Source organism: Caloenas nicobarica, chromosome 5 (genome assembly GCF_036013445.1).
Source record: "Caloenas nicobarica isolate bCalNic1 chromosome 5, bCalNic1.hap1, whole genome shotgun sequence".
Lineage (NCBI taxonomy): Eukaryota > Metazoa > Chordata > Aves > Columbiformes > Columbidae > Caloenas > Caloenas nicobarica.
Genome location: NC_088249.1, coordinates 38,141,397 through 38,168,037, shown reverse-complemented (window position 1 = coordinate 38,168,037; position 26,641 = coordinate 38,141,397). Strand labels below are relative to the sequence as shown.

Below are 26,641 nucleotides of genomic sequence, written 5' to 3'. Positions count from 1 at the left end.
CATTATTACTGGCTCCCTGAATACACAAAGCAAATCCACTACTTGTGTAATTTTTAATAATGCAGCTGCAGCTCTGGACATTACCGTCTCCTGTGCTGCGAGCAGTCTGGCTGGAATTATCACTGCGACATTTCTTTGCAAGTGCCATGGGAAGTTCTTGTGACACATCTGCACAACAGCAGGAGCAACATTTCATTTCTCAGCATCTCCCAGCCACTGCTGGGTACCACCTCCCAGGTAGGGCTCAGACTCCCAGCTCCCTGCTCTAGACTTAGGACAGCAATCCCTTAGGGAAACATATTGCAGAAACAAAAATTCCAAACAATCTTCTAACAAAAGTTGCCAAACCGATCTATCAAACCATTAAACAAGGTAGCACCCTGCTTTTAAATACAGATAGAATGCAGAAAAAAAAGGCCTTTCAAGATTGGGCTAGGAGATGACAGGCATCACACATCCCATGGGTCTCCCCTGCAGCCTTGCCAGCTCTCTCTGAGTAGCAAGACACTGTCCCAGGCCACTGCAGTGGCAGCTGCAAGTGGAGACAGGCATGGACTTTGTATGTGCAAGCAAGCCCTGGTGGCCTGGCTTTCTGACCTGACCAGTCACTCAGTCCCTCTCACAGCGTGCCATTGATGAGACTTCCCTTACAAGACTCCTGCAAGCAGAGCAGGTTTGCTTTCAAACATCCCCAGAACTGTTCTTCCCCAGATCCTAAACCAAGTCGACAGAGACAATGGAGTCTGCATGCACCTCTTCTTGAGAAAAAAGGCAGAGTGGCTTTCATGGTTTGGGCACCTGAATCACATCTCCTCCATTGTGGGAAGAACTACATAGTGGGACTATCCAGCTCCACTGAGCATCTTCTCTGTACTTGGGCTGGTGCCATGAGAGTTATACTTCAGATGGTGTAACCATTCCACTTGCGATTGCCATTGCACGATATAAAAGAGAACAAATGGTTAATTTTAAATGGGGAAACATTGTCACTTCTGTGAATTAGAAGACAAAGGAACCAGTCAGGTAAATCACAAAAAAAATATTTTCTACAGTTACAAGAAACCAAGAGGAAAACCCATCCCAGCTACAGCTGACAGCTTAAGTGCAGGGAAATAAACCCTGATAAGATTCGGCATCTCTCGGCTGTTTTCCTTCCACAAGCTCTATCTTTGGAAAGAGATGAAGGACAAACTCTGTAAATTTTCTTGACAAGAGGGGAAAGGGGGAGGAAAAAAAAAAAAAAGAAAGATTGCAATCCAGATGGGAACGTGGGAGGTGGCTGTGATACCAGAAACTGTCTCAAAGCCGCACCTGCTTCAAATCAATGCACTGCAATGTGATCTCAGGACTCTCTCCCCCTTTGCAGTCAAATGCAGTGACCCTGAGGAGGGCATGGATGGCAGCCAAGCAGGACCTCGGGAACACCCGAAAAGTATGTGGGAAGAAAACCTGAATGACAAAAAAATAATAACAAAATCTGACTTGGACAAAGCACCTGGTAGACCTCAGGAACTGTGTTCTCCGTTAACCTTTCTTTTTAGCAGAAAATCTTGGTTCTTCCCCTCTGAATTGCATACATGAGATGAAGAGTGTTGGTGGTTAAACATCCATTTCTAATCCCACCTGTATCTTACCCACTGTGACATTTTGTGACAGGCTTGAGACTTTTTGGGGGTTGTGAAGGCCAAGCACAATGTTCTCATTACCTTTGAACACCAGTCAGTTATGAGACAGCCCTTACATTTGAAGTTGCTGATAGAAAGCTTTCCCTGTTTGTGCCTAAACACAGCCGTGAGCTTTAGATGACATGGGGGAATACGGGGAAATCGCAAATTTTTTGCTTGTTTCAAGCACAGGTTTCCCATTTAGCACATTTTTAGCCCTTTACAGGGGGCTTACACTAAGGCCAGAAGCTGTTGAGATTCACTTGAGACCCAAGGGCCCACTTCGCCCTTTTAAAGTAAACTGGTCTGAAATCTCCTTGCTGTAGCTACCCCACTAACATATTTTGGATTGTTTTAGGGCATCCCTTCACTCCATCACCAAGACCTGGCATTAAAGCAGTGAGATTTTATTTGGAGACCTCTTTGTATTGCAAGCATGTGAACACCAGCGGCCACCCCGCTGGCCAACTGCAAGACAGATTTGCAGAATGTCAGACAAATCCATTAAAAGAAAATCCCATAAGCAATGTAAAGCAGTAGATTAAATAACTAAATAAATAACAGCAAACCACGATGAATGTTAATGTTTGTTCTACCTGTATGCTGGGCACTGGGGAGGAATTTACTGCAGATTCGCACATGAGAGAGCAGAGCCTCAGTGAATGCCTTGTGGCCTCCACTGGAAGGATGATAAGGGATGTCTGCTGAGGACCTGCCAGGGGTTTGCTTTTTGAAAAGCTATCTCCATAGCACAAAGAGGACGTGGGAAGGAGATGCTTTTCTGACCACACGGTGTGCAACTGCTGCACCTTCCAATTAGACCAGGCAGCAGCCTAATGCCTTTGTGTTGGCACCTCTGCTCTGCCCGGACATCGGTGGCAAAGGAGGGGAGGTTAACTCCAGTTAACCCCTGTGTCAGCACACACACACACACTGCAGCTGCAAAAACTGCAATCCAGGGGCTGTTGGAGATGTATCCTACTCCCTCTGTCTCACCATTCCCAGCCCATCCTCAGCAATCCTGCCTGACCAGCAGGACCCCCTACCACACCACCACCAGAATCTTCCAAAAAGCCAAAGAAAGGAAAGGAGACCGCCTCCTCTCCAGCAGTTACCTGTGCCACTAATGGATGCAACCATTTTCTGGAGTAATTACAATCACTTGCCACTCAGTCTGACTTGGAGCACTGAAATGCACTTTAGAGAAAGCAGGAAAAAATGCTGCATCAGCTCTGGAAGCTGAAGTACTTGGTAGCGGACACAGCCGAGCTGAGGCAAGCAGTGAAGAAGCTGCAGAAGAAAAGACCTCTGCACTTGCCCTGACTGAATCTGATGAGAAAACACCAGCTGGGGGAGGAGGCAGGGAAACGCAGGGTTTTTTACTCCAATTCCCCTTAATGTGTCCAAATCCGCACTAAGAACGCCTCTGGATCTGCTTATTCTGGTCCCTGCTTTTAGGATCCCGCTCTTCTCTAAAGTGCTGTACTGCCTATTTCGAGCCGTCTGCATGCATCAGCCAGGGAGAGCCTCCCTCCCAAAACCTTGTCGGTACCTGGCAGTACTGCTGTCTAGCAGGGCGAGGGGAAAATGGGTACTCTGGCTGCTGCGGGAGGGCTGAGCTTTCCTTGATTTACAGTTTAGAAAGGAAATGTTTCAGGTTGGTAAACGGCACATAAGGGTCTTGGCCTGAGTGTGAATTGCTCTGGAAAATCTGAGCAATATTTCTTTGGCCACTCTCAAGTTACTTAAGTGACACAATAATTTACACCCAGAGTTTTAGCTGATGCATTTTCTTCACACTCAACCAAGTTGTTTTTGTTACTACAGAAAAAAAAAAAAGATGAATAATTATACTGTAATACAGACTAACCTCACTGCTAAACTAAAAAAGCATAAAACCTCTTTTCAGGCCACAAATGAAATTACACTGGGCTGAAGGCACAGGAACGTAAGAAGGAGCTTTAGCAAGAGGGATAACTGTAAGCAATGAGAGCTCATTTTGAGTAATACACAGAAATCCTTTGTTTAGCCCTGTAGATACAGAGTTGGAAACACAATGTAAATCTTTTGTGGGAAAGTGCATTGATAAAAGTTAACACATAAATTTAGCTTTGGCTCCTCTGTAAATTGATGAGACAACTGGTTTGCTTCATACCTCCAAACACACAAATGGGAAGGCAGAGCTGCTGGGGGGTCCGTGGCAAATACAGTGTGCAGGACGACAGAGGCGAAGGGTTGTCGAGTGCTGCACAGTGAAGGGGTCAGCCTGGTACTGCAGGAGGATTTAGTCCTAAATATAGCAAGGGCTATCCTGGGAGACAAGAGTGGGCTGCCGGGAGTCTAACACCATATGAGCAGCTTTAGGTTTTGAGAACAATGATCATGTCTAAGAGGCTGATTCTCTCAATATGGGCCAAATCCTGGCTACTGGCAAAAAGCCCAAGTGAACAGGTTTTGCCGGAGAGGAGGAAACAACCCAGTGTAGCACTTAGAAGACTGGCATTTCTTTTCCAAACCATACAGTAACTCGGAGTTGCAGCAACGAAGATGGGGTTTTGCATTGCTATATATGCTATGGTACAGCCATGAGATAAAACTACTCAACTTTTTGGCCAACACCCTGACACTTGAAGGGCTGCCTCTCTCTGTTTTCTCTGGTGAAAATCGTGCAAAAAGCTGAGTTGTGCCATGGAGAGGAACATGTAGAATCCCTCACACAGCAGAAACAAAATTTGGTTGCACTGGGGCAGCCTGTGTCCCATAGCAGATGGTGACAGAGCAGGATGCAGCCCTACAGAGACCAGTAGCATACAGCTTCTGAGTAAAGGAGGCTATGCTGAGATAGGGACCACCAGCCCTGCTTGGATGCCTACCTAGAGAATATATGCTGGATACAGAAACATCCTTCCACATCTCATCAACATTTTAGCTGTAAGATATCTACTGCTGTATCACCTTGGACTGTCTTTAAGTGACTGACCTCAAGCTTTTGCAGTACATGCTACAAATGCATATCAAAATCTTGCATCTGTTTGCCGATGAACCCCATCCAGACCACACATGACATTCATACCTGCCCTGGTCTGAGAAGGGGAGATGTGAAATGCATTGTTGATAAATCTCCACAGGGATATACATATCTTTTTTTAAATTAGAAGGGTGAACACTTCAAGAGATAATACGCCCTTAAAAAAATTAGCCTGTAATGTTCCTGCAGCATGTGGGTTTGGCAGAGGTGGAACTGAATCATCCACAAGAACATTCACTCATTATCCATGAGCAGTGGAGTCCTGGCTTCTCGGGTAGAAAGGGATGCAAGTGCAAGCGCTTTCACTCCTTGCTTGGGAGAAACAGAACAGCATCAGCTGCTTCCTGACTTTCACACAAAGAGAAAATGCTCTTGCTCTGGATTTGAAATGCAGTTGTTCCTTGCATTCAAGAAGCACAGTGCACACTATTGACACTAGAATCCCAGAGTCTGAGTGCTGAACTCAATTTCTAAGCAAACTAGAGACTTTCCCACGTAACCCATTTAAAGGTATTTTTTGGAGTTAGGAAATGTCTGGCACATGAGGCACTGTTATTGCTTGTGCACATGGTTCCAGCCAGCTTGGCAGGATCAACACACAATCACAGGCAGACTATTGTCCTGTGGGAATATGCCGACTGTTCTTGTCACACCATTCTCATGATCTTTCATTTGGAGAGATCTGCTGTCTTCTGTCACTGTATGTGTATGGAGAGAGTTCACTTGTGACTTTTCCTAGCCCTTTTCCTGCCTGTGTGTATCAGAGGCGGGTTAGCTTAGACAGTCGTGTAATTCCTGATGCCTTCAGAGGCAGAAAGGCAACAGCAAGACAAAGGCTGGATGTTAGGTGTTTTTCATATGACATGACCACTAGACCACAAATTAAAATGGAGGGCAAAGGATAAAATAAGTACTTTCTGATGTGTGGTGCGGATACACATTTCAAAAAAAATCCTGGGAAAGTAATAACAGTGAATATCTGCTCCTATGTAGACCTCTGCCTCAAGTCTTTTGTTTCCTGCTCTGTGCAGCATCAGGCACACCAGCACAAGGCTCCACCATCACCTTCCTATTTTTGCTCCAGACACCTAATGGCTCTTCTGAGTGTATTCGTGGAGCTCTTGGTTTTAGATTCTGTTTGGTTTTAGGTCATTTTGAGAAAATGAAGGAGCTTGCATTTTTGTTTGTGCGTGTAACAAACCCACAGTACTGGTGAGGCTTCACGTGAAGGCTGTTTCTACAGTCACTGTAACCCACATACTGGGAAGACAACTGGAGTGCAGCGTAAGGAAGGATTTTCTCCTCCAGTCTCACAGAATCAGAGTCAAAGGAGGAGAATAAAGGTCAAGTCTTTGTGCAGTCTCTAACCTCCACAGGAAGGACCAGGCTGTCAAAAGCCTCCAGGAGTCCTGGGCACCATCCATGTATATATATAGATGCACAGCCTTAGTGCTTTCAATTTCTTGTATCGCAAGCGCCAGGCCCCTGAGCAGCTCTGGCTCAGGTGGACTTGAGCCCCACTCCAAGGCAGAGCGCCTGGGCCTGCCCATGCGCTGCCCACCAGAACCGCTTTGCTGTTACCTTGATTCTTCATCCCTAGTCACCATCCTTTACAGGCAGGCATGTAACGGGGGTGCCTAAGTGAAACACTAAGAAAACAGGAATAATGTTTCTTCAAGTTCTTACAAGAAAGGTGACAGAGATGCATGACGAATTATTATTTTCATGTTTTCCTTGCATGCTGTGATACCTACAAAGTGAGTTCTTTATGCCCACTGAATAGACACCATGCATACGTTGCTCTATATGCTTGTTTTCACATCCCGTGCATGCTTGAAAAGACGAAGTCAGTGGAAGAAAGGTCACCCCTTATCTTCCTTTCTTGGTAGAAAATGACATTCCACTACCAAGAGATCCTTGCTCACACTCGGAGTTTGTTTTTGAATTCAACAGGATTCTGTCAAGTTCTGTCAACGCTCCCACCTTCCTGATGGGACCAGAATGCAAACTGAGGACTGGTCGCTGATGAATCCTGCAAGAGCTCGTATCTCTATCACAGTCCAGAACAAACACTCAGGGCAGCTGAGAGCATGAATTGTGCCCAATCTGGGCCAGGTACATTTCTGGCTTGAGCAGCCTGGAGTTTAGCATTATGGTCTAAATCTGCTCTGGAATTAGCCAAGGATCTGCGCAGCACAGTTAAAATCCCTATCTGAGCTGGGATTAGAAACGAATTTCCCTGAATCATCTTCACAGAAACAATAGCTGATTAGTTCAGGTAAAGGAATGTCAATCTAAAATACTGTTTTATTTATGGAAGAAGAAAAACAAACAAAGCAAACAGGAATGTAATTCCAAAGACAACCATGTGTCTTACCTTACTTTAGTATACCTCGCTCTGAAGCCTACCAGTAAATGCCCTTACAAGCAAACATTGCTATCACATTCTTGTGATGCCAGTTCCCAATGCCAAGGGACTGAGGCAGGGATGAAAGACTTGCTGAAGGCACAAACACATTTCAGGGGAGGCAAGGAGATGCTTGAAGGTGGGAAGAAAAAATATTTGAAAACTAATAATGCGTTGTACAGATAAGTCATAATTGTCACACTCACAGCTCTGGGTTGCCATGTTAAAGATGAATTACTTTTGTTGTCAGCAGCTTCATTAGTCAAAAGAGGCCATTTAGATGGACCCAAACTTATTTACTTTCCAGAGCCGGCTGTGCCTGCTTCATATTGCAAGGCCCCACATCGGTTGTCCAATGATGCTGGTAACTCCTGTGGGAGCTTACATCCTGCTAAGTAGTTCACTGTTTAATTGAACTGACCTTTCCCAACTGTGACCCTTGTATTAAAAGCTGCTTTACTCCCCAGTGAAAATGGTTTGATAATCATAATATTTTACTCAGTGGACAGTTGTTTAAGAGCAGAAAATAACCAGCTAAATTGGCAAGCTCGCCTCTGGAGGGGCCCAGCACTAAAATGACAGAAGGTGCTGCAGATCAAGATAGCTGGCAAAGCCGACGGTCAGGACAGAGCCAGGAGCAGGGGCTGTGCTGCTCGGGGTGGGGGATGGCAGCTCTGCTCAGGGTAGGGGTGAGCTGGCACAGCCTGAAATGGGCACGGGAGGGTGAGGGCACAGGCGGGAGATGCAGCAAGAGAAGGTGGCTCTGTGCAAGTGGAGCATCACGGGACTGCAAAGCACAGCAGCAGCAAGGGACTCACAACAGGGCAAATATCTCAAGCTGAGATAGGGAGGTGGCAAAACGCTTCTGTAATACTGGAACCCATCTTAGAGAGAGCTCTGTCGGAAATACTAAACGCCCACCAATTTCAGGTTTGGATTAGGAGCGCTTTGAGGGCGTTCGGAGCTGAGATTTTCAGTGTCCCTTTTCTTAAACAGAGGAACATTTGCCTTCAGACCATGAGTGGCCTTGGGATGAAGAGGTCTTAAGTGAGAGGCATGTTTGTCAGAAACCCCTTTTTCTCCCTGTTTACTTCTAGGCCAGTTGTCTTACCAGTGATTGTGCAGCATCTGGGAGAGCTCTTTGGGGCCGGGAGCCAAGGCTGTGCGAAGTAGCACATCCATGGAGACTGTTAAAGCACCTGATAATAGATAATGCTTTGCTTTGAACTTACAGTTATAAGGCACTCAACTAGCCTGAAGTACACTGTGTGCTGCTACGCCTCCCCTTCCCAAGTACCGCAATGTGTCCATTCCCAACACTTTTTATACAGAATTGGCATTTTGCAGGTCTCCTAGGTCAGCCAAAGCACTAGAGTGTCACATCACCTTCTATTTTTCCATCGCAGGAGCAGCAACTTAATTTTATCAGTTCAGCCAACTCTTTTCTTTCCTTTTAGTCTTAGTGTCTCAGAGCCGCGGGCATTCGAAGAATGTGCTGTTCAGTAAACTAAATTTTTTCTTGTTCTTTATTCACAAGGACATTTCAGTTGTTTTCCTCTTTGTGCTAAAGCTACCCAGGATGGGACAACACTTGTATTTTCCCTCCCACAGTGGGCTGTTTTGACTGATTGTGTTGAGTTGTGTCCCTTAGGGATGTGGGATGTGTGGGAACTCTCACAGGCTCCTGGTGCCAGTGTGCTGAGATAAGGCAGCCAGGCTATAACCTGCCAGAGATGCATGGACAACAGAGCCCCCGAGGACGTAGGGCTGACCTGGGGGAGACACCAGGACAGTACCTGGGAGATTCAGAGCACATTGCAGGGACTTACATGGGTTCCTGTGAAGTGGATACGCAAATAAAATCTCCCCTCTCCAGGATGAGCCAGTGAAAACCAACATTGCACCAGGCCCACCAGGGCACTACGCCCATCAGTAGCATTCTGTTTCCCCCTGCTTCTGCTAGACAGCCTTCTTAGCTATCTGTTCAAGCAGTCAGAAACAGCTTGCTTGGACTTTGGAGAGCTACTAGAATTCCACTGCACATGAAGGTAGCTGGGTTCACCTTCCACATTGCTCTGTCCTCCCCTGGCACAGACCTAGTCTCCAAGAGGACCACAGCTGGGCCTCAAGGTCTACCTTCACCTCATACTTCTGTTTCCGTGAACCAAGAGAGATGAGTTGAGGACATCCTTCAGCATAAAAATCCCCTGAATAAAATTAACCTGAGGAGCTAAAATTGCAGTCTTACTCCAAGGGCTCCAGCTTGATTTCATCAACACCCCTTTGAATGGCAATTACATTGTGAACTGATCAGTTCAAGCCGAAATCCTGTGTCTTCTTCTGATTAAATACTCATTGTCTAAACATCCATCTTCTTCTCAGTACTTCTACTTATCAATTTAATCAATTCCCTCATTATTCACCTATCTGCTTTAGACTGCATTTGCCATCATCATCTTTTTCAGGTAATGCAAATTTGCAGAAGATCTTGTTCACTATAACTGCAAAGCAAAAAATATGACTTAGCCAGAATGTCTTCATATTCCTGTGTTTCTCAGCTTTAAAAAGAACATTTAAGTTGCCTGATATTCACAAGGGATTACCTTGAAACTTTGCGTACATTCCGTCTATGCTGGCCCCAAGGAGCAAGACTGCATTCAAGAAAATACAGTTTTTGATGCTGGTTTGAAAAATTCATTGCCTAACCTTGTATAAGTGGTCCACAACATCTCCCCTGAGATGGAAATATTTTGTTAGTAGAGTATTTGGAAGAACCGCCTTTGAATGCCAATGTAAAGAACAAGTTGGTTCTATTACATGCTTTTGATAAAAACGATTACGAGGAGAATATATTTTAATTGTGTCCCTGGTAATATTTGCCAAATGATCCATTTTTTCTTTTTCTTTTTTAGCCTTTATAAAATGACATTTTCACTTTTTTTTCAGAAGGTTACGCAGCTTTATCCTTCCTTGTAGCAGTTTTTCTCAAATTATCTGTTTTCCTAAAGGCATTTTCTGTGTACACTTTATCTGTAAAATTTCCCTGATAAATCTGTGGCCCTTAGGAGGGAAGGATTAAGCCCACTGCATTGCCTGCTGTCCTATCATTATTCTAAGGTATTGTCTGGTGGACAAATTTCTAGTTGTGTTGGAGGGAGCTGCTGCATTTGGGGTTTGGCGGGGGGGGGATATAATTAGCTATAAATAAATAAATGATTAAAAAAGTGTATTAACCAGGATTTTGATATGATATCAGGCATTCTGTAAATACGACAGACTTTGGTGACAGGGAGTATAGAAAGCCAAACTGAACTTTATAGCACTCTTTCATCTTTGCTTTCTCTGAGACATGGCTCCAGCTCGCTGCGCCTTGCAGACTTGTAAATTTTAGAACATTTGTTCCCAGAGGAGCATTAGCCTGTTATAACTGACAGATTCAAAGAAAATATCATTTACACAGCTTGAAGAGATATCCTCAAAGTCACTTCCAACTGCGCCTCTCCTTTTTCTTACAAGTGAGCAGTGACAATGTGATAGTGGAATATCACAGTAAAACTGAGAGTTTTATTAGCAGTAGTTCCATAAAATCAAAAACAAACCTGTGCATCTTCATATGTGTATCTCCCTGGGTCTTTGACATTTTGGCTTGTTTTCTCATAGCTGTGGGAATCCAGGTTGATAGCACTTTGGGCCCCAGGAGCTAGAAACTCTTGCCAGATTTCCTCCACTCTGGTGGTTACATCCTGTAGAGGTTGTTTCTTGAGATCCTGGACAGCCAGCCAAAACCTGTTGGTTGGGAATAAAAGAGAAAAAGAAAGAAATCTAGATAAGACTTTGTGGATAAGCCTGGGCAGAGTCCCAAAGCACAGACATAGAGCCTAACCCCGAAACGAGCTGAATTCACAGAAGACTCTCCATTTAGCACGATTTCAGGAGAAGGTGTGATACACTTTACACCAAACCCTTACACTGTGGCTAAGATCAGAACAGCGACTTTAAGAAGTGATAGGTTCTTATTCAAACCACCCCTGCAGAGTGTGACACCAGGCAGGCAAACGGGAACCCCCAGAGCTGTGCAGCAGGAGGAGGGGCACAGGCTCTGCCCCTCACAGCCCTGCTCCAACCTGGCCATCCTGAGGGGATGCAAAATGCAGAACGAAATATTCCTATCATTTCCAAGTCGTAGAAATGGCAATTAGATTTTTTTTTCCCCACTTGTAAACTGACCAGCATTCAGATGGATGCCATGGGAAGAGATTAATCTTGTCATGGCCATAGTCCAGTTTTACGGGGATATTTTCTTGACTGGACCACACTTATGGACTAAAATAAGTTCACAAACATTGAGAAGATAACCTCTTTGATGGCTATGGGCATAATCCACAATTAGATCTGTGAAATCAAAGGAAATGGAATCTTTTTGCAAGAGTGACATGCATTGTCTTTTACCCTGAAAAAAAAAAAGGTATTTTGTTGGTGTTTACAATTTTATTTATTGTTGACAGAAATATGGTCTTTTAGGTTATTAACTCAGAAGATGCATGGCCCCTGGTAGCCTTTTGTTTTGGTCAACTTTTGGTCAATTCTACCTTCTAGCAAGAAGATATCCCCCGAGGCCTCTGCCCTGGGTACCCAGGTCCTGCAGCCCGCCTGAGCGGGTACAGCAGTGCTCTGCAGGGAGTGCCAAGGGTTTCAGGATAAACAGGTACAGAAGGGACCTTTGCAGCCACCTGCAACAACCAGCTCTTTCTGACCCCATTGCAGAGGAGCCCGTGGCCCCAGGGATGATGACGACCACTCTCGCACACACTCGTCTCTGCTCAGCAGAGTGTGTGGTGAGGACAGGGTTTGTCTGGGTCACTGCTTGTTCAGGGTACCTGAAAGAGCTACACAACTTAGAAAACCCTGTGTCCCCCCTTTGTCATTATGGGACACTACTAAATAAACCAGCTGAAATTTAACAGAAAGCCTGATTTCCCACCGCAAATGATTCAGTGGTGCCAGCCTTGTGCCACTAAGGCAAATGTTTCCCCATGGTGGAAGGCGGAAAATACAGACTCTCCCAAACTAAAGTCCTGTTGGTGCGTGGAGGAGCCAGCAGCCTGGTGACTCCTGTGCTGTTTTTGACCGTCGCTTCCTTACTGGCTGCAGGAGGTACCTAATCACCCCAGGAGTACTGGGGTTATCATAATCAAATGAGGCCACTAAACCTTTTGGCCTGGTGCTCTGCCTGCAACAGAGGGAAATGGCCAATTTGGGAAAAAAAGACATCCACCATGCTGTGTGCAAGGCCAGCCTAAATCCTCCTTGCCTGTCCCCTGTTCCTGCCCAGCCGGGCAGGCGTGTGGGCTGAGCATGCTCCTTGCACCTATGACTCCAGCAATCAGGCTGTGTTTGCAGGTACATGTTTTATCTCTTGCTCCCCTGCTGCCAAGTCAGCCCCATCTTGTGTTCTCCCTTGTTGCTACTGTCCCTCACCCGAATAACATGCTTAATCCATCCATGAAGCCCATGAGAGATAGCAGGAGACTGCACCACTGGGATGAGGGCTGGGACCACCATGTAGGCAGGATGCACTGCCCGACCCCACCAGTAACTGGCAGTGGCTGCCTGCCCCTTGCAGCGCTGCTCCGGCATCTGCAGGGCTGCTGCACGCACAGGCACTAATGCTGTAGCCTTGACTCGCACAAGACACTGGATCATATTCCTTCCTACGGTTTCCCTGCTCCCTGGCAGGCTGTCAGTAAAACAGACTGGGGTACACTCAGACGCTACATCAGTACTTGTGGACTCCTGTACTGGTGGCCCTCACACAGTGGCATTCAGCTTTCTAAACCAAAATACAGTATTTGGGGTTGGTGGAGGGGTGTGCATGCTTGGCCCTTTTCCGTCTTCAAGATGTTAAGTGTGCCTGATGTTCTGCCTTGTTATTTGAGCCATAAGTGACACTCCCACTTATCACATGCATGCAGAGAGTAAAGGGTGGTACTCACAGTGCAACAATCTGATGCCATATGTGGCTTTCCTTGCTTCAAAATTATTTTATCATTCAATTTCAGATGGGATGGGAACATGAGAATGCAGAAAATGCATAAAGAGAGAAGATGGTAATCATTCCAGAGTAGCTGGGACACTTCAAACAAACACATGGCTAGAGAGAACATTTTCTGCTGGCTTATCTTCTGCCCCTGGAGCCGGGGAGGCGGGCTGGGAAAGCACGCTCGTGAGAGAACCGGGCACACAGTGAAGTGACAGCTTGCCTGAACAGGAGCACCATCCATTTTAATAACCATTTGGCTCAATCTGAAAACCAACCAACCAGACCAACCTGACACTAACAAGAACAAGCTCTTTTTTCTGCAAGCAATTGTGAATTCATGCCCAAGGCTGGATGTCCTCTTCAAGGCAAAGGGGAGTTTTGTCTCGGTAAAAATTTCAAAGCTATTCACTATAGCTGATATCTGAAAATGGAGGAACATCAAAGAGGGGCATCTGGCCCCACAGACTCAACTCCAAGGCTAACTCTCTGCCACGAGGAATCATCCTGAAGCCAATGCACAGGCAGGGCTTCCTATGCAATATATACATCATTTACAAGGGAGACACAGGTATTTCTGCCCAGGATAAGAGCAGGCATATGCTGGCTGTGCTGGAATTTTTGCTTAATTATAGAGTGCAAATGCGCTCCCTGAGTCAGTCCAACAATTTCTGAAGTGCATGCCCAGCCCCATGCTCACAAGGAGCCAGGAGAAGATCCCACATTGCATCTCTCCTCCCTCTGGGAGGCAGATCTCCAGTGGACACCTCTTGCACAGGGCAGGGGAGGAGGGCGATGTCCTCATGTGTCCTCTCCACAGAGCAGGACTGGCACAGGGACTGTCTGCACCAAGGGAATAGCAGCATCGATCACAGGTTCTTTGCCCTTTTTAAAACAGCATGTACGATCTGCAGAAGGCTGATAATACGGTGTCCTAAACTGTTGTCAGAGGCATAAACCATTCCAGCCTCATCCAGCATGTAATTAAGCTGCTGTCACTTGCAGGAGATATCCCATAATGGCGCTTTATCCTACACAGTCCTCTCAAGGCACAGAGCTCCTGGGCATCAGCGTGCCGGCTCTGCCTCCCCACGGGGCACTGTGGAGGTGCTTGGTCACTGTGGGGGTGGTCAGTCACTGTGGGCTGCCGTTTGCAGATGCCTCTCGGTGAAAACACTGCCAGGGAAATACAGGGGGTTGCTTCTGAGGTGTGTTGCAAAACAAAAATGGATTTTAAGACCTGATCAAGGGGCAAAATATGCATGAGTGCAGAGACTGGGAAGAGACTGTCAACATAAGGACAGTGTTGTGTGCCCATCTTGGGAGAGGACATGATACCCCTGGCTTTACAGTGAAATCACTGAGTGACTATCCGAGTTTGAAATATGAGCACACTCCTGTCTTCTTGCCTGAGCCCGAGCAGCTGCATGCAAGTACCTCGCATCTCACATCTCTCCCCATTCACAATCTTGTTCTCACTTCCTTTCACGAAGAGGAAAAAATACCATTTTAACATCACCGTTTGGAGGGGAAATTAATGAAGGTAATAGGTATAAATGAACCTGCAGTTCAGACAGGAGAAATGTTTACATTTTTGGGCCACTTAACAGCCAGATCCTTGGCAGGGCCAGCAGCAATGTGCTCTCCGTGGGGCAGCTCGGGGACAGGTGCTTGCGGTGAGGCGAAGGGCATGGCAGAGCGCTGGTCCTTCGCTAGCGCGGCATTCCCCAGGACACCTCGGTGCCGGTGCAAGCGGCGACAAGCTTCCCGCCGCCCAGCTGGCCGCCCCCTCCCCGTCCTTCCTCCTCTCCCAAGCCGCGCTCCCCACCTTCAAACTGTGAGCCCCCCTGTTCTGCTGCCCTGCCGTTGGTTTTGGTTTTTGGTGGGGTTTTTTTTGGCGCAGAAGACGCCTCTCCGCAGTTCGGCAGCGGCCGGCAGAGCGCAGGACGCCGCTTTGCTCGGGGTAGACGCCGCCGCCGCCGCCGCCGCAGCCCCGCGCGGCCAGGCGAGGCGCGGGGCTGCGGCGCCCCCTGCTGGCCAGGCGGGGGCCGGCCCCGGGGGGACCCCCCGGCACTGCCCCGGCTGCGGGACTTCCCGTCTAAAACCTTTCTAGTCAAAATCAAGGGGCTTGGGTGGGTGGGTTTTACTTAACACATCCGCTCTCCTCGACACCTGAACTTTTCCCTTCCTGATGAAAACGAAAAAAAAAAAAAAAAGGCAACAAGTTTCAGCCATTGGGATCATACAGGATCTAAACGCTTTATGCAGGCAAAATTCTTTTTCGGATAACTTGATTTTCAACATATGTTCACAACACCGCACGGAATGCCTGCATGCGTGCACTGCAAGCTGCACAGTGCATTCCTACAAAGCATCATGTGTTCTCTGTTTAGGTCTATAAACAAGTGTCCAGTCTCCCTTCGGGTAAAATTCCCATGTCCCATATTCCCACTTAGTTGTTTCTCTTTCCAGTTGACACTCTTTGAAGTTGGGGGAAAAAAAAAAAAAATCAATCCACCGGTTAGATGAACATCTCAGCAATCTCGAGGTGTCTCAGGAGACTTCCAAGTCATAAAAAATGTATAACAACTCTCTGTTGGCCTTTTTTTTTTTTTTTAATTGAAGCTTGGCATTTTGTTTGTTGTATTTTGGGTACTTGAAAAATCAACAGTCAAAACAAATTGTAGATGAAAGATAGCAACATAGAGGAAAAAGAAAAGAGAGCAAGAAAAAGAGTTAAAATAGAAACAGACAGAAAAATACCCGACTGGCTTTCCTGCTTTCACATTCAGTAAATAAATAAGATATAGGGCTCAGACGAGCCCACGAGACTGGTGGACATGATCCTGCAAGTTTATTAGAACACAGAAACACAGCAGGAAGAAGACCCAAGAGGTCACCGAGTCTAGTCTGCTGCTATCTCTGGCAGTGCCTCACTCGAGACCCCCACCGGGACCAATTTTTCTCAGCTAGGAAGATATGGAAATACCCAACCACAATCAGCCCTGTGATTTGGGACCTGCACCACTGGGTATAAGAGCAGAATTTGGTCCCCTTGCTATACACCACTGAATTACATTCATTTCAAGGTATTCTCAAGTGCACACTTCATGATATCTTATCTAGCACTACCAGGAATTCCTAGGTTTTCCAGCAGTCACTTTCTCATATCTGCCTTGAGGACAACACAGGGCCTGCAGGATTCCTGCCAGTGTTAATGAAGATCCTACTGACGTTCCCGAAAGAGAATACATCTCCACTGCAACAGTTCCCAGATCTCTGGATAGTTACTGGGAGGAGAGTCCTTGAAAGACAACTGCAAATGTAATTTTTCCAGCAAGGTGCTAGATGTTGTGCCCTCACAAAGTTCCCTACAGATTCCCAAGGTTTGGGTGGGATGCATCTCACTTAACTGTAGATGTCTACCATGCAGACACTCATTTGAATCAGTCTCTCCAGGCTTATCGAGGGCAGAGAGAGACAGGTGCTTTGCAGTGTAATTTAGGTGCTTTTAGTTTTGTTTCCACTTAAAGCTGAAACAAATCCTTACTTGGTGGTTCACTGACTCCTCTTCAGCTTCTCTTCTCTCACTCTAAAGGGAGCCTGGATGATACAGAAGAAAGCGTGTGCTTCCAACATGCTACCTTAGGTGAGGCAGATCCCAGCCTTGTAGCTGGGTGTAACTTAAATTTTGCTTGCATGTTTAAGCACCCAGCAGTTACTTTCCTTCCTGTCACACATTCCTAATGAGAATTCAGCAGCTTGCTCTGCCACACCTGAATCCTAGAGAGCCACTTCTGCTGTCTAGCACCACTGCTAACGATCCATCCTATTCTGGTTTTCTTCATTAATATTTCTGCCTTTACATCCTGTTGTTATTTAAAGCTTTAAGCAGGCTTGCTAATACTGATGCAATATTAGTTAATAATGTTACCACATAAGCCATTACCATTATAATGATACCACAGGAATGATAGCAATGTTCCCATATTAACCGATAATGAAACCAGTATCTTCTAAAAAGGATGTGGGATTTAACCTCTCCATCCCAGCCCACTGACTTGCAGCCTCCCTTCGTCACAAGCCATCTCAAAACCAAAGAGAACGCACATGAGCAGGAGGAGCTGCTCTGACTGACCGAGGCAGGTACATGCTTGCTGTCGCATAATTAAACTTTCTCAATTTTTTTGAGTAGGATGAACGTGGGGGACACTTGCTAGTAATAAAATCTGCTGGATTTCATTAGCACAACCCCAGATATATTTCGGAAAACCCAGCTGAGGAGTATTTCAATACAGCATATTAATTTTGCACTTCATCACTACAATTTAATTGCTGTACTTACTGTACATAAGTGCAGTAAGCATACACAAGCTCAGTACCTGTTCAGCAATAAAATTTCAAGCTCATTTATGTAATTTAGTAACATTCCCTTGTTTATCTTACAAGTTAACTTTCAGGTTTTTAAAAATAACAAACATAAAAGTGCATTGATTTTTCACTGTTTTGCTGCTGGCATGCTTTCTGTATTTCTCCTCAAGCAAATCTGATCAATACAATGGTCAGTTCCAATGTCGTTTAAAGTCACTTTCTGGGGAATTTCCCTTTCAGATCTCACCGGCTAGCAGACTGCACTAAAGTGGCGATTCTTCACCTGCTTTACTAATGTATTTGATTTTTAAGTGAAAAAATTAACAAAACACAAACTAAAAGGCTGCGCAACCAGGTTCTTAGCTGGCATGAACTAAGAACATCATCAAACCTGCTCACTACCAGCAAAGGCACAAAATCTGACAGACTGCATGCGCAGTTGACAGCAGATTTGCTCATCCCAGCAGGAGGCAGGGATCTGCTGGTGACGCTGCGAGCTCACTGGCTGTTTCTGCCAACGATCACCAGGCCTATTGGAATAGGGCTGCCCCCAAAAGAAAGCAGGTAAACTGGTCCCTGTGCCCATCCATGTACTGAGACAGCACCAGAGCATGACAACGAAGCCTCTGCAGTGTAATTCAGACTTCGTAAAAAAAGTGGATTTTACTGGTTACCATCATACCTAGGGCAGTCAAATTGCATTACTGATGGATTCTTCTGTGTCTCCAGGACTAACAAGGGGAAGGAGCAGTTGCAGATATCCATGAAGCACCTCTGACCTGCCGTACCTCAGTTAAGGGGCAAGGTGAAGGATCCCACACACAAGAGCGCAAGAGCACAGACTGGCACCCTGACACCAACTCAAGCCATCACGTCAGCCCAGGCTGGCGGCTGCAGCCTGCCCTGTTGCTAACCACCACCCCTCTGCCTCTGCACAAATGGGTGAAGGTAGCAGTAAATTTGGCTGTTTGTCATGTGCAGGTGAAAGCCTGAACCACAACCTCAATGAGTATCAAGCTCTACCTGTTCAGGCTGCCTCTCCAGCTGGCAGGAGCCCTCTCCTGTTTCCTTCAGACTTTGCAGCACTAAGCGATGAAGCTAGCATTTAAATGCCCGCAATTCTGAACACTAATTCAATGTTTGTCCCAACCCTGTTTCAAGTGTAATCCTGGGAACCCAAATTTATCATAGCTCACTGTAGTATATTTGCTTCTGCAGTTACAGGAACTGCTGTGGTTTGGCTGGATCTGCAGGATACAACAACACACTAGCTCTTCCATGGACCTCACCCTGTCCACAGCAGGAGTGCTGCTTTCCCTGAAATGAACTTCAGGGTTAGGGTTGGAATTAGAGTTAAGATTCAAGACAAGGATGGTAAAACCTGTGGCTATCTCCTGATTAATCCTTGGACAAGAAGAGGACTCAGATTCTTGCTATGTAGGCAGGGCTGTGGGTTTAGCTTCGAGTCTGTGGGGGTTATCTATCCAGACTTCTCTGCTTCTGTCAGTGTGAGAAGACACTTGGTATCGATAAGGGAAAATGGCTTAATACATTAGTTCTGGGGTATGCAGGGACGACTAACAAATCATAAGGTGTTTAGTTTAGCACTTAGTTTTGCAGCTGGAAGAGCTGAAGAGACACACATACTCTTTGAAGGATTGCTACCCTAGAACGAAGCATGCTGTTGGCACTTGCAATGTCTTGTCATCAATTCTGCAATGGGACTGGACCTTGGAGCAATGTGCTAGGCCCAGAGATTAGGTTTAGAACAGTGTTACAAACAAGGCCAGAAGGGCTGGATCTTCTAGGAAAGTTTTTGTCTTCATCTAGTTTTGGTTCACCAAAAAATGGCAACTTATTACTGCTGCCTATTCCTGCTGTAGTTGAAATAACAGAATTGTGCACAATAGATTTATAGACTCTCAGACTGATGTAGGATCACGTGTGTGTCTACGTTAATGCTTCACAATAGGAGTTTTGTCTTCTTCGCAACATAAAAATCCAGGTACTCAGAATCCCTACACAGAGATAGTGCTATTAAGGTAAGAGTCAAGCTCTCAAATAGTTAAGAGATATCACAATTAAAAGCAGTTGTCGCAAACCCGATTTGGTGAGTGCTAGTGCTGCAACAGTTTTTAGACATGCGATCACCATACTGTTCCCCTCACATGACCTCTGCCACAAACACACATATAAATCCTATATATTGTTAGGGGGCTTAATAGCAATACACTGTGCCTCATCACATTATTATAACTTGGCAAACCTTTGCATACGATACCTGACAAGACTGGTTCTGCTAAACACTGTTCTGAGATTACTTACATAGTTCTAGTACCGACATCCATAGCTGTGCTATGAGCCAAATTCTGCCATTCTCAACTTTATTCAAATGGGTGGTTTTAGCCATTCAAGACAGACCAAGCACTGCATTTCGCCTGTGCAAGAGAACGGGATTAGCCCCACTCATTTAGTTCAAGTAAAAAAAAAAATCACCTGAGGTTTTCTGAGCTGAATTCTGATTCCAGGAAACGAAGGAATTGGTCTCGTCCTACTGGATCCTTCAGCACCTCATCCATGGAGAAACCCCATCTTTTCACACGCTGCTGACTAGGTTCTTTGCTGTTTGGAGACAGAAGGGAAAAAAACCAGATGGAATGTGCATTTCTGCCTGCTGTCCAAGCAGCTGCTGCTGTTTCTGCTAAGCAGCAAAGGGAGAAAGATTATCAGACGAGATTTTGCAGAAATACAAGTTAGCAAATAGCATACAAAAAGAAGCTATAAAGACCAAGGTCATCGTTAAAGTCAGTGTACTATCTGGATGCTACATACACAGTAAAATAAGAGAGATGGTGAACGATACGATTTTCAGAGTAATTTCTGGTGGTTTCATGTAAAGAACAACAAACCATAATTGAATGATTATTCATTATGCACTTCTTATATATCTCCTCAAATGTACCTTGGGAATTGCTTCTATGTCAAGGCAGAAATTTGCCAACAGTGTTCCCTGGGCTGCTGGTGAGCTCCAGAGCATCTCCTCGTGTCCCACACCGTGCTGGCTGGTCACTTGGAACTGGCTTTGGATTTTCACATTTGCATTAAAAAAGCAGTTTCGCTATGAAGCAGTACAGACAAGATTTCTAAAAATGATTAGTGGTTCGTGGCCTTTTATTTTTCAATGCCTCTGATTTTTCGATGCCTAAGTCTTAGAAGACTAAAAAGCATCTCCTCTTCCCCTCCATGTTAATCAGACTCTTATTTTGTGTCTCAGCTGGGACACTGAGATGCAGAGGCACCCAAAATCACTAACAACCTTTCTGCTAAATTGTTTCTTAATACAACTGCACTTCCATAAGCTGTTGTTTGAATTGCCAGACATGTTGCAGAGATGCCCATGGGGAGAGGCATTGCTTGGGAATCACAACGAGGATCCTACAAGACAGTCCGTATCAGAGCGTAATCTGGGCTCACAAACTGTTTGAAGGCTTCTGGTGTGATGGCGTCATACTACAAGACAATCATTAAAATACAGCTCAGCTGCTCGCATTTGTGACAGTAGAGCCATTGTTAACAGTACGTATCTATTAAACTACATGTCTCATCATGTCCACTGTGATTCCTAATCCTAGAGCCTTAGGGGACAGTGGCGATCTGTGCTGAAGACAAATAAGCCAAAGGGGTAAATAAAATGCCTGCTTTGATTTCCTTTTGGTGTAAAGACTAAGCAAAATTGATGGGCATATCCTCCTTTGAAGTGCAGAGCACTCAGGATGGCTCCTCTTGTGCTCATTCAAAAGCCAGCAGCGCGGTGGACATGTGTGCAGACACCAGCCTACATGTGAGCCAGCCTGGGCAGGGGGACATGAGAGCCACACGTGTGCAGAGCTGTGCACACATGGGGACATGACAGCCACACGTGTCAGAGCTACGCGTGAGCTCGGCTGGGGAAATTTCCTGCTGAACCCAGAGACCTGCAGCTGCTCTTCTTGCCGCTGCACAACGTTCTAGCATGAACAAAAACGCCAAAGCACTGGCTAAAATGGAAGGCTTTCCATGACGCTTCCCAAGTGCCATGAAACATGAAGTGCAGTGGCACAGGGCTGTCCATACTCAGCAGGTAGCCTCACCATTAGAAGTGAGAGGCTCTTTGTTTTCCTGAGCATGGGCTCTGTTCTCCTAACTGAGGAAACAGATTTGCAGGCAACACAAGGGCTACTGCAGCTCTCGGGGATCATTTAATTATTAATGCAAGTTGCAACTAGATGCAGATGCAGTGAGTTCTCTTACAATAGAGAAAAAAATGGAAATACAGAGCTGTTTGCTCTTCCATCTCCCAGCAACACAACTTTTTCATCATCAGGAGAATCACCTTCCTTGACTCTGAAATCATAACAGAAGCCAAGCATCTATTTTAAATTCCTACAAAGGCCATGACATCAAGTCAATCGTATTCTCCAGGGACATAGGCATTTTTCTCTGGGATTTGCAGAGAAATTACCTCAACAGACGCAGAAATACTGCATGCCTGGATCGCCTTGTGGGTGGGGGTTCCTCCAGATAAGTATTTTGCTGCAGCTGTATCTGGTTCTAGCCCTGCTAGGGAGGACTGAAAAAATGTCATAAACTGACTAAAAAGGAAATCCAAAATATTGAAATTATGTGAAGACGGGTAGAGATTAGGGAATTAATGGGTTTCTGTGACTACCAGAGAAGCAAGTGAAAACATCCTTCACATCCCAGACCACATGGGTTTCAAACTGGGAAATAACCTGCCCTTTTCCTGGAACCCGGATTCACTATGAATTGGCTTTTTTACCCTGGTAGCGTCTTAAACTTTACATTATTATTCAAGAACAGACAGGATGAGGTTGGGCATTCTCTTTTCAAAGATTTGCTAAAGGGCACTCCCGGTTCAGATTTGGTGCCCAACAGCAGAGGCTAAACACCAGGAGAAGCTGCTGAGCCCTTGCAGTAGTTGGCCACAGGATGTGTGTAGTTAAGGTGATACGTGGCATGGTGATTTCGTTTAAATCTGCTGCGACAGCTGCTAGGCACAGAGGCACACAGGACAACTCTGGCCCCACTACAAGGGCTGTGGAGAGCCTGTAATAGCAAGAGATGTAGACACTGGCCGGATTTCCCTTGCACCAGCATCACGTGAGCAAAAGACGATCTAAATTGCAGTGCTGTGCTTGTTTTTCTGGAGAAAATCTCTGAGGTGCAAGGCACTGAAGGTCCTACAATAATTCATTCTCCTTTTCATCTATTAGTCACCATAACAGAGACAAGCCAGCTTGTTCACCAACAGGGGAGGCCCAAACTCACTTGGTCAATCTACCATCATTCTGACCTGGCAAGTGTCACACATTACATGTGAGCTAGACTCCTCTGGCTCCTGTGCCAAATCCACCCCCGTGCAGCAGGAATGGCCACTGCCCTATAGCCCAGCCTGTTCTGCCTGCGGCATCTTTCATGGGATCCTGGGACAGGGGCAGGGCTGGAGCCCTACAGCTGGGGAGCACCAGAGAGCAGGCTCTCAAGGGTCAAAGGAGATGTGCTGAAACAAATACTTCTTTGCAGGATCCTACATCTGTGGACTCTTAGACTGGAGTCTGTGCATGTCCTTGACAGGCAAGAGAACACCCATTACCTGACTTACAGAGTACCACACACCAAGTTGTATGGAAGTGGAAGGTCTGAATAATTCACAGAAGTGATAAAGCATAAGCTCCTCTTTAAACTTTAGCTATGTACTTGTATCGTGTAAAGTTACAGACATACAACTTCCTATCCAAACAGGGCAGTGGGAAGAACACACAAACAAAATGGCAAGACAACTCTAACATTACTTAAAACTACCAATTCTTACCTCATTTCAATGTCCCACAATGCTGCATCATCACTTATCCAGGGATTGGAAGGCTCAGCAGGAGTTATAAAGGGGTCATATTCCACATACTGCTCTGTGTAGGCTATTAAACTGACAGATATTTTAAAAAAAAAAAAAGAGGAAAGAAAAAAATAATCAGGGCCTGAATGATCAGTCATATGTCAGAGAGGTACAGTTTCTGGGTTTTTTCCTTTCTTTTTTTCTTTATTTTGTGTGCTTCTTTTTATTTTGGTAGGGATCAGTCAGTTTCCCAGCAATCACAGGAGTCCCTTTTCCCAGGGACAGTGCATGCCAAGATTTCTCTGCAAACACCCACCAGCTAACTGCAGTATTTTCCTCAAGCTTGTCTCTGTCGAGATGTCCAGAAAAAAAGCCGATGAGGCAACAGCTAGACTGCTATGGTGGGATTTCCCACAGAGACCCATGGGATGACTATGAAATGCATGCCATCCTCCTCATTTGTTGCATGCTGCCATTGCCTCTTGCCCTCTTCATTTTTGCAGACTTTTGCATCACTCAACTTTATGCATTGTGAGTAACTCATCTAAACAGAGTCATGTGCCGTAGCTAAGAATATATTTAAATCTTTGGAGAATCACAGCCCTGAGCACTAAAGCTTCAAGCTATAGATCATTGTTTTGTTACACTGGTATTCCATTTAGTCTAATGGCACTAAATACTCCAACAGTAGTTTACAATAATTATAAGCTATATGTATGTTGGAAAAACACCTGGCATTTAGACTTGTTTGCTTCATGACGAGTTACATAAGACATATAGCCTCTAATCCTCGCTAGGATGAGATTCAAAGAGCTTCCTGGGAAAAGGACTGTGTCTGCTTGCATAAGTGATTCAGGAATCCCACTGGCGTTGGGGCTAAGGGGGCATTTTTACAAAATAAAGACAGCTTATATAAAATAAATCAAAAGAAATTTGTCCTACTGTATATTGGAAATACTCTAAGGCACTTTTTAATTTTTTTGCCTAGGTCTACCAAGTAATTAACTAAGTTAATTGAGTCTCATCATATTGAAAAACTTATCTACTTGCACTCTGATTGTCCATTCTAAACTTTACCTCTGGTCTTCCACACCTCAAAAAGGCAGGAGAATGAAAAGACCCTGTGAAACAAAGGGTCACAAAAGGCAGAAAGTTTCCCTGACCTGCTCTACGGTAATTATTTCTTTTTGTTTGTCCTAGCTCTTATCATGAGGCATTAAAATCATACACTTTTGTAACCACAGCAGGTTCCCATTGCCCCTCAGGGCACTCAGGGCTGTCTCATCTCATTTCATTAATTACATTTCATGACTGCTATGGGTCAAGGGTTGGAGGAGGGAGCAGAGTCCAATTTCAGAGAGCAGCAGCAATCCCTGAGACATCAATGAGAGAGAGTTGGTTAAAAAAACCCACCAATAAAAAGGATCAATCAGGCGATATCTGCTGTGAAACCTGGATTGCTCCTAATAAAATAATAAGAAGGCATCAGGGGTGATGCCTTTTTTTTAGGGAAAAACCTAAACTAAATGAAACAAGGGGGAATTGCTAAGCACATTTTGCTGATTCAGTATAATGAAAGCAGTGCAATCATTGTCTCATTTTCTAAAGGAGGCTACCAGGGAAAGCATTTCCCTCTTAAGGGAAAGCATTTCTGTCAAAATGCAAACCTGGACTTTTAGCCTTTCAGGTGATGCACTGTAATTATGGTAGAAGAGATGGTGGGAAGAGTTCACCATGCAGAGTTTGCCTTAAGAGCCTGACTGTCTTGCAAGGAGGGGGCCCAGCTGAGCCTCCACAGTATCTTGAGGAGATGAGAGGATAGCAAAGATTTCTGACAGATATTCATCTAGGGAGCTGAGACTGGTCCTGGTAGGAAGATGCTCTGTTTTTTCCCAGCCATTTCTGTATTGAGATTGCACCAACACTACATGACACAGTTAGGAAAAACAGTAGGTAATTGATAGATTTGCTCGATAGTCCTCAAATCTCATTGCCAAATCCTAAATCTGTCAGTGTGCAAGTCCCAAGTGGGGGAAAAGGATGTGGAAGAAACAAGAAGTAAACTATTTCCAAGGTGCCTGGGCTGGCTGAGGGATGCCTGCTCCCATAGTTGGTGCCGGTCTGCACCAGGAAGGGAAACAAGGAGGAGGGGGAAGCAAGTCTTTAATAGTAGGCATTTATTTCATGGGAGCTGGGGATAATCTGTTGAGAGCCTTTCCACTCCTCTTCTGTAGGACAAAGGCTATCCCATAAAATAGCACGCATTCATGGAAGATGTATGTGATTGGTCTATCACTATTAAAATAATTTATATTCTGTTCCTATGACAGATTAGAGAGCAGCTTGTTTCCCTCACTGCTCCCTGCCTTATTTCCTCTTCGTGACTTCTCTCATCCTGTCTGGAAGCGCCTTTGCACTGCACTGTAAAAATGGCAGGTGGTGCTGCTGTCAGGCTTGGCTGTCGAAAGGAGCGTGCCAAGGAGTCATCTCTTGTACCCCCATCTGCCATGTTGTCACTTAAACTAGTCCTGAAAGCAGGGCCCAGCCTGAAGAGTGACTTGCTAATAGCGGCACCTCCTTACACAGCAGATTTGTTCCTGGCGTGTGCATTCCGTGTTCTGCATTGGGTTTTCAGGCTGCACAGGTTTTTATTTCAGGCAGTAGTTCAACTCAGGTCACCCACATTCATTCCTCCTCAGCTACCCCCACCCCTGCCAAGCCCCTCTGGTTTCCTCCCACCTGCTCCCCGATGCTTCACATCCAGCCTGCGCTTCCCACCACTCGCCCCACCAAGCCCTGAGACAACACTGCCACCCAAAGTCATCACATAACCAAACACTTCTTCACAAGATATTAACTATCACAAACTATGATTTTCATTCTTTATGATTTCAAAGCGAAAATTCCAAAACAAAACTTTCAAAACAGGAGAAAAGAGCTCTAAAGAGCTTTTTGACTGTTCTCATTTTATTTACTTTTCTCCTGGTCATAAATTTGCACAGGTTTTGATAGCAACATTTTTTAATCTCGTCTGGGACCAATTAAAAAAAAAAAAGCTGAAAGCCCTTTATAAACCAGGAAAATTTTCTGTCTAGTTTTACTGAAAACTAATAGGGTTGTTTGTGGCATTGTGAATGTTACATTTATTATGTCAGTAGCTCCTTATGAAGTTGAACAACAGGTGTGTTATGAGGACAGGATTTGATGTTCACAAATGAATGAGTTTTACTGAATCCATCTT

General features: G+C 45.3%; 1 protein-coding gene across 1 annotated transcript in view; it reads right to left on the bottom strand.

Moving 5' to 3' along the window:
• RGS6 (regulator of G protein signaling 6) overlaps positions 1-26,641 on the bottom strand; it is a 90,931-nt gene that overhangs the window by 11,498 nt on the left and 52,792 nt on the right. The window contains exons 11-13 of the mRNA XM_065635148.1: positions 23,380-23,490; positions 20,004-20,129; positions 10,699-10,885 (exon numbers count right to left, since the gene is read on the bottom strand). Coding sequence (XP_065491220.1) covers positions 10,699-10,885; positions 20,004-20,129; positions 23,380-23,490 — 424 coding nt within the window. The remainder of the gene's footprint in view (positions 1-10,698; positions 10,886-20,003; positions 20,130-23,379; positions 23,491-26,641) is intronic.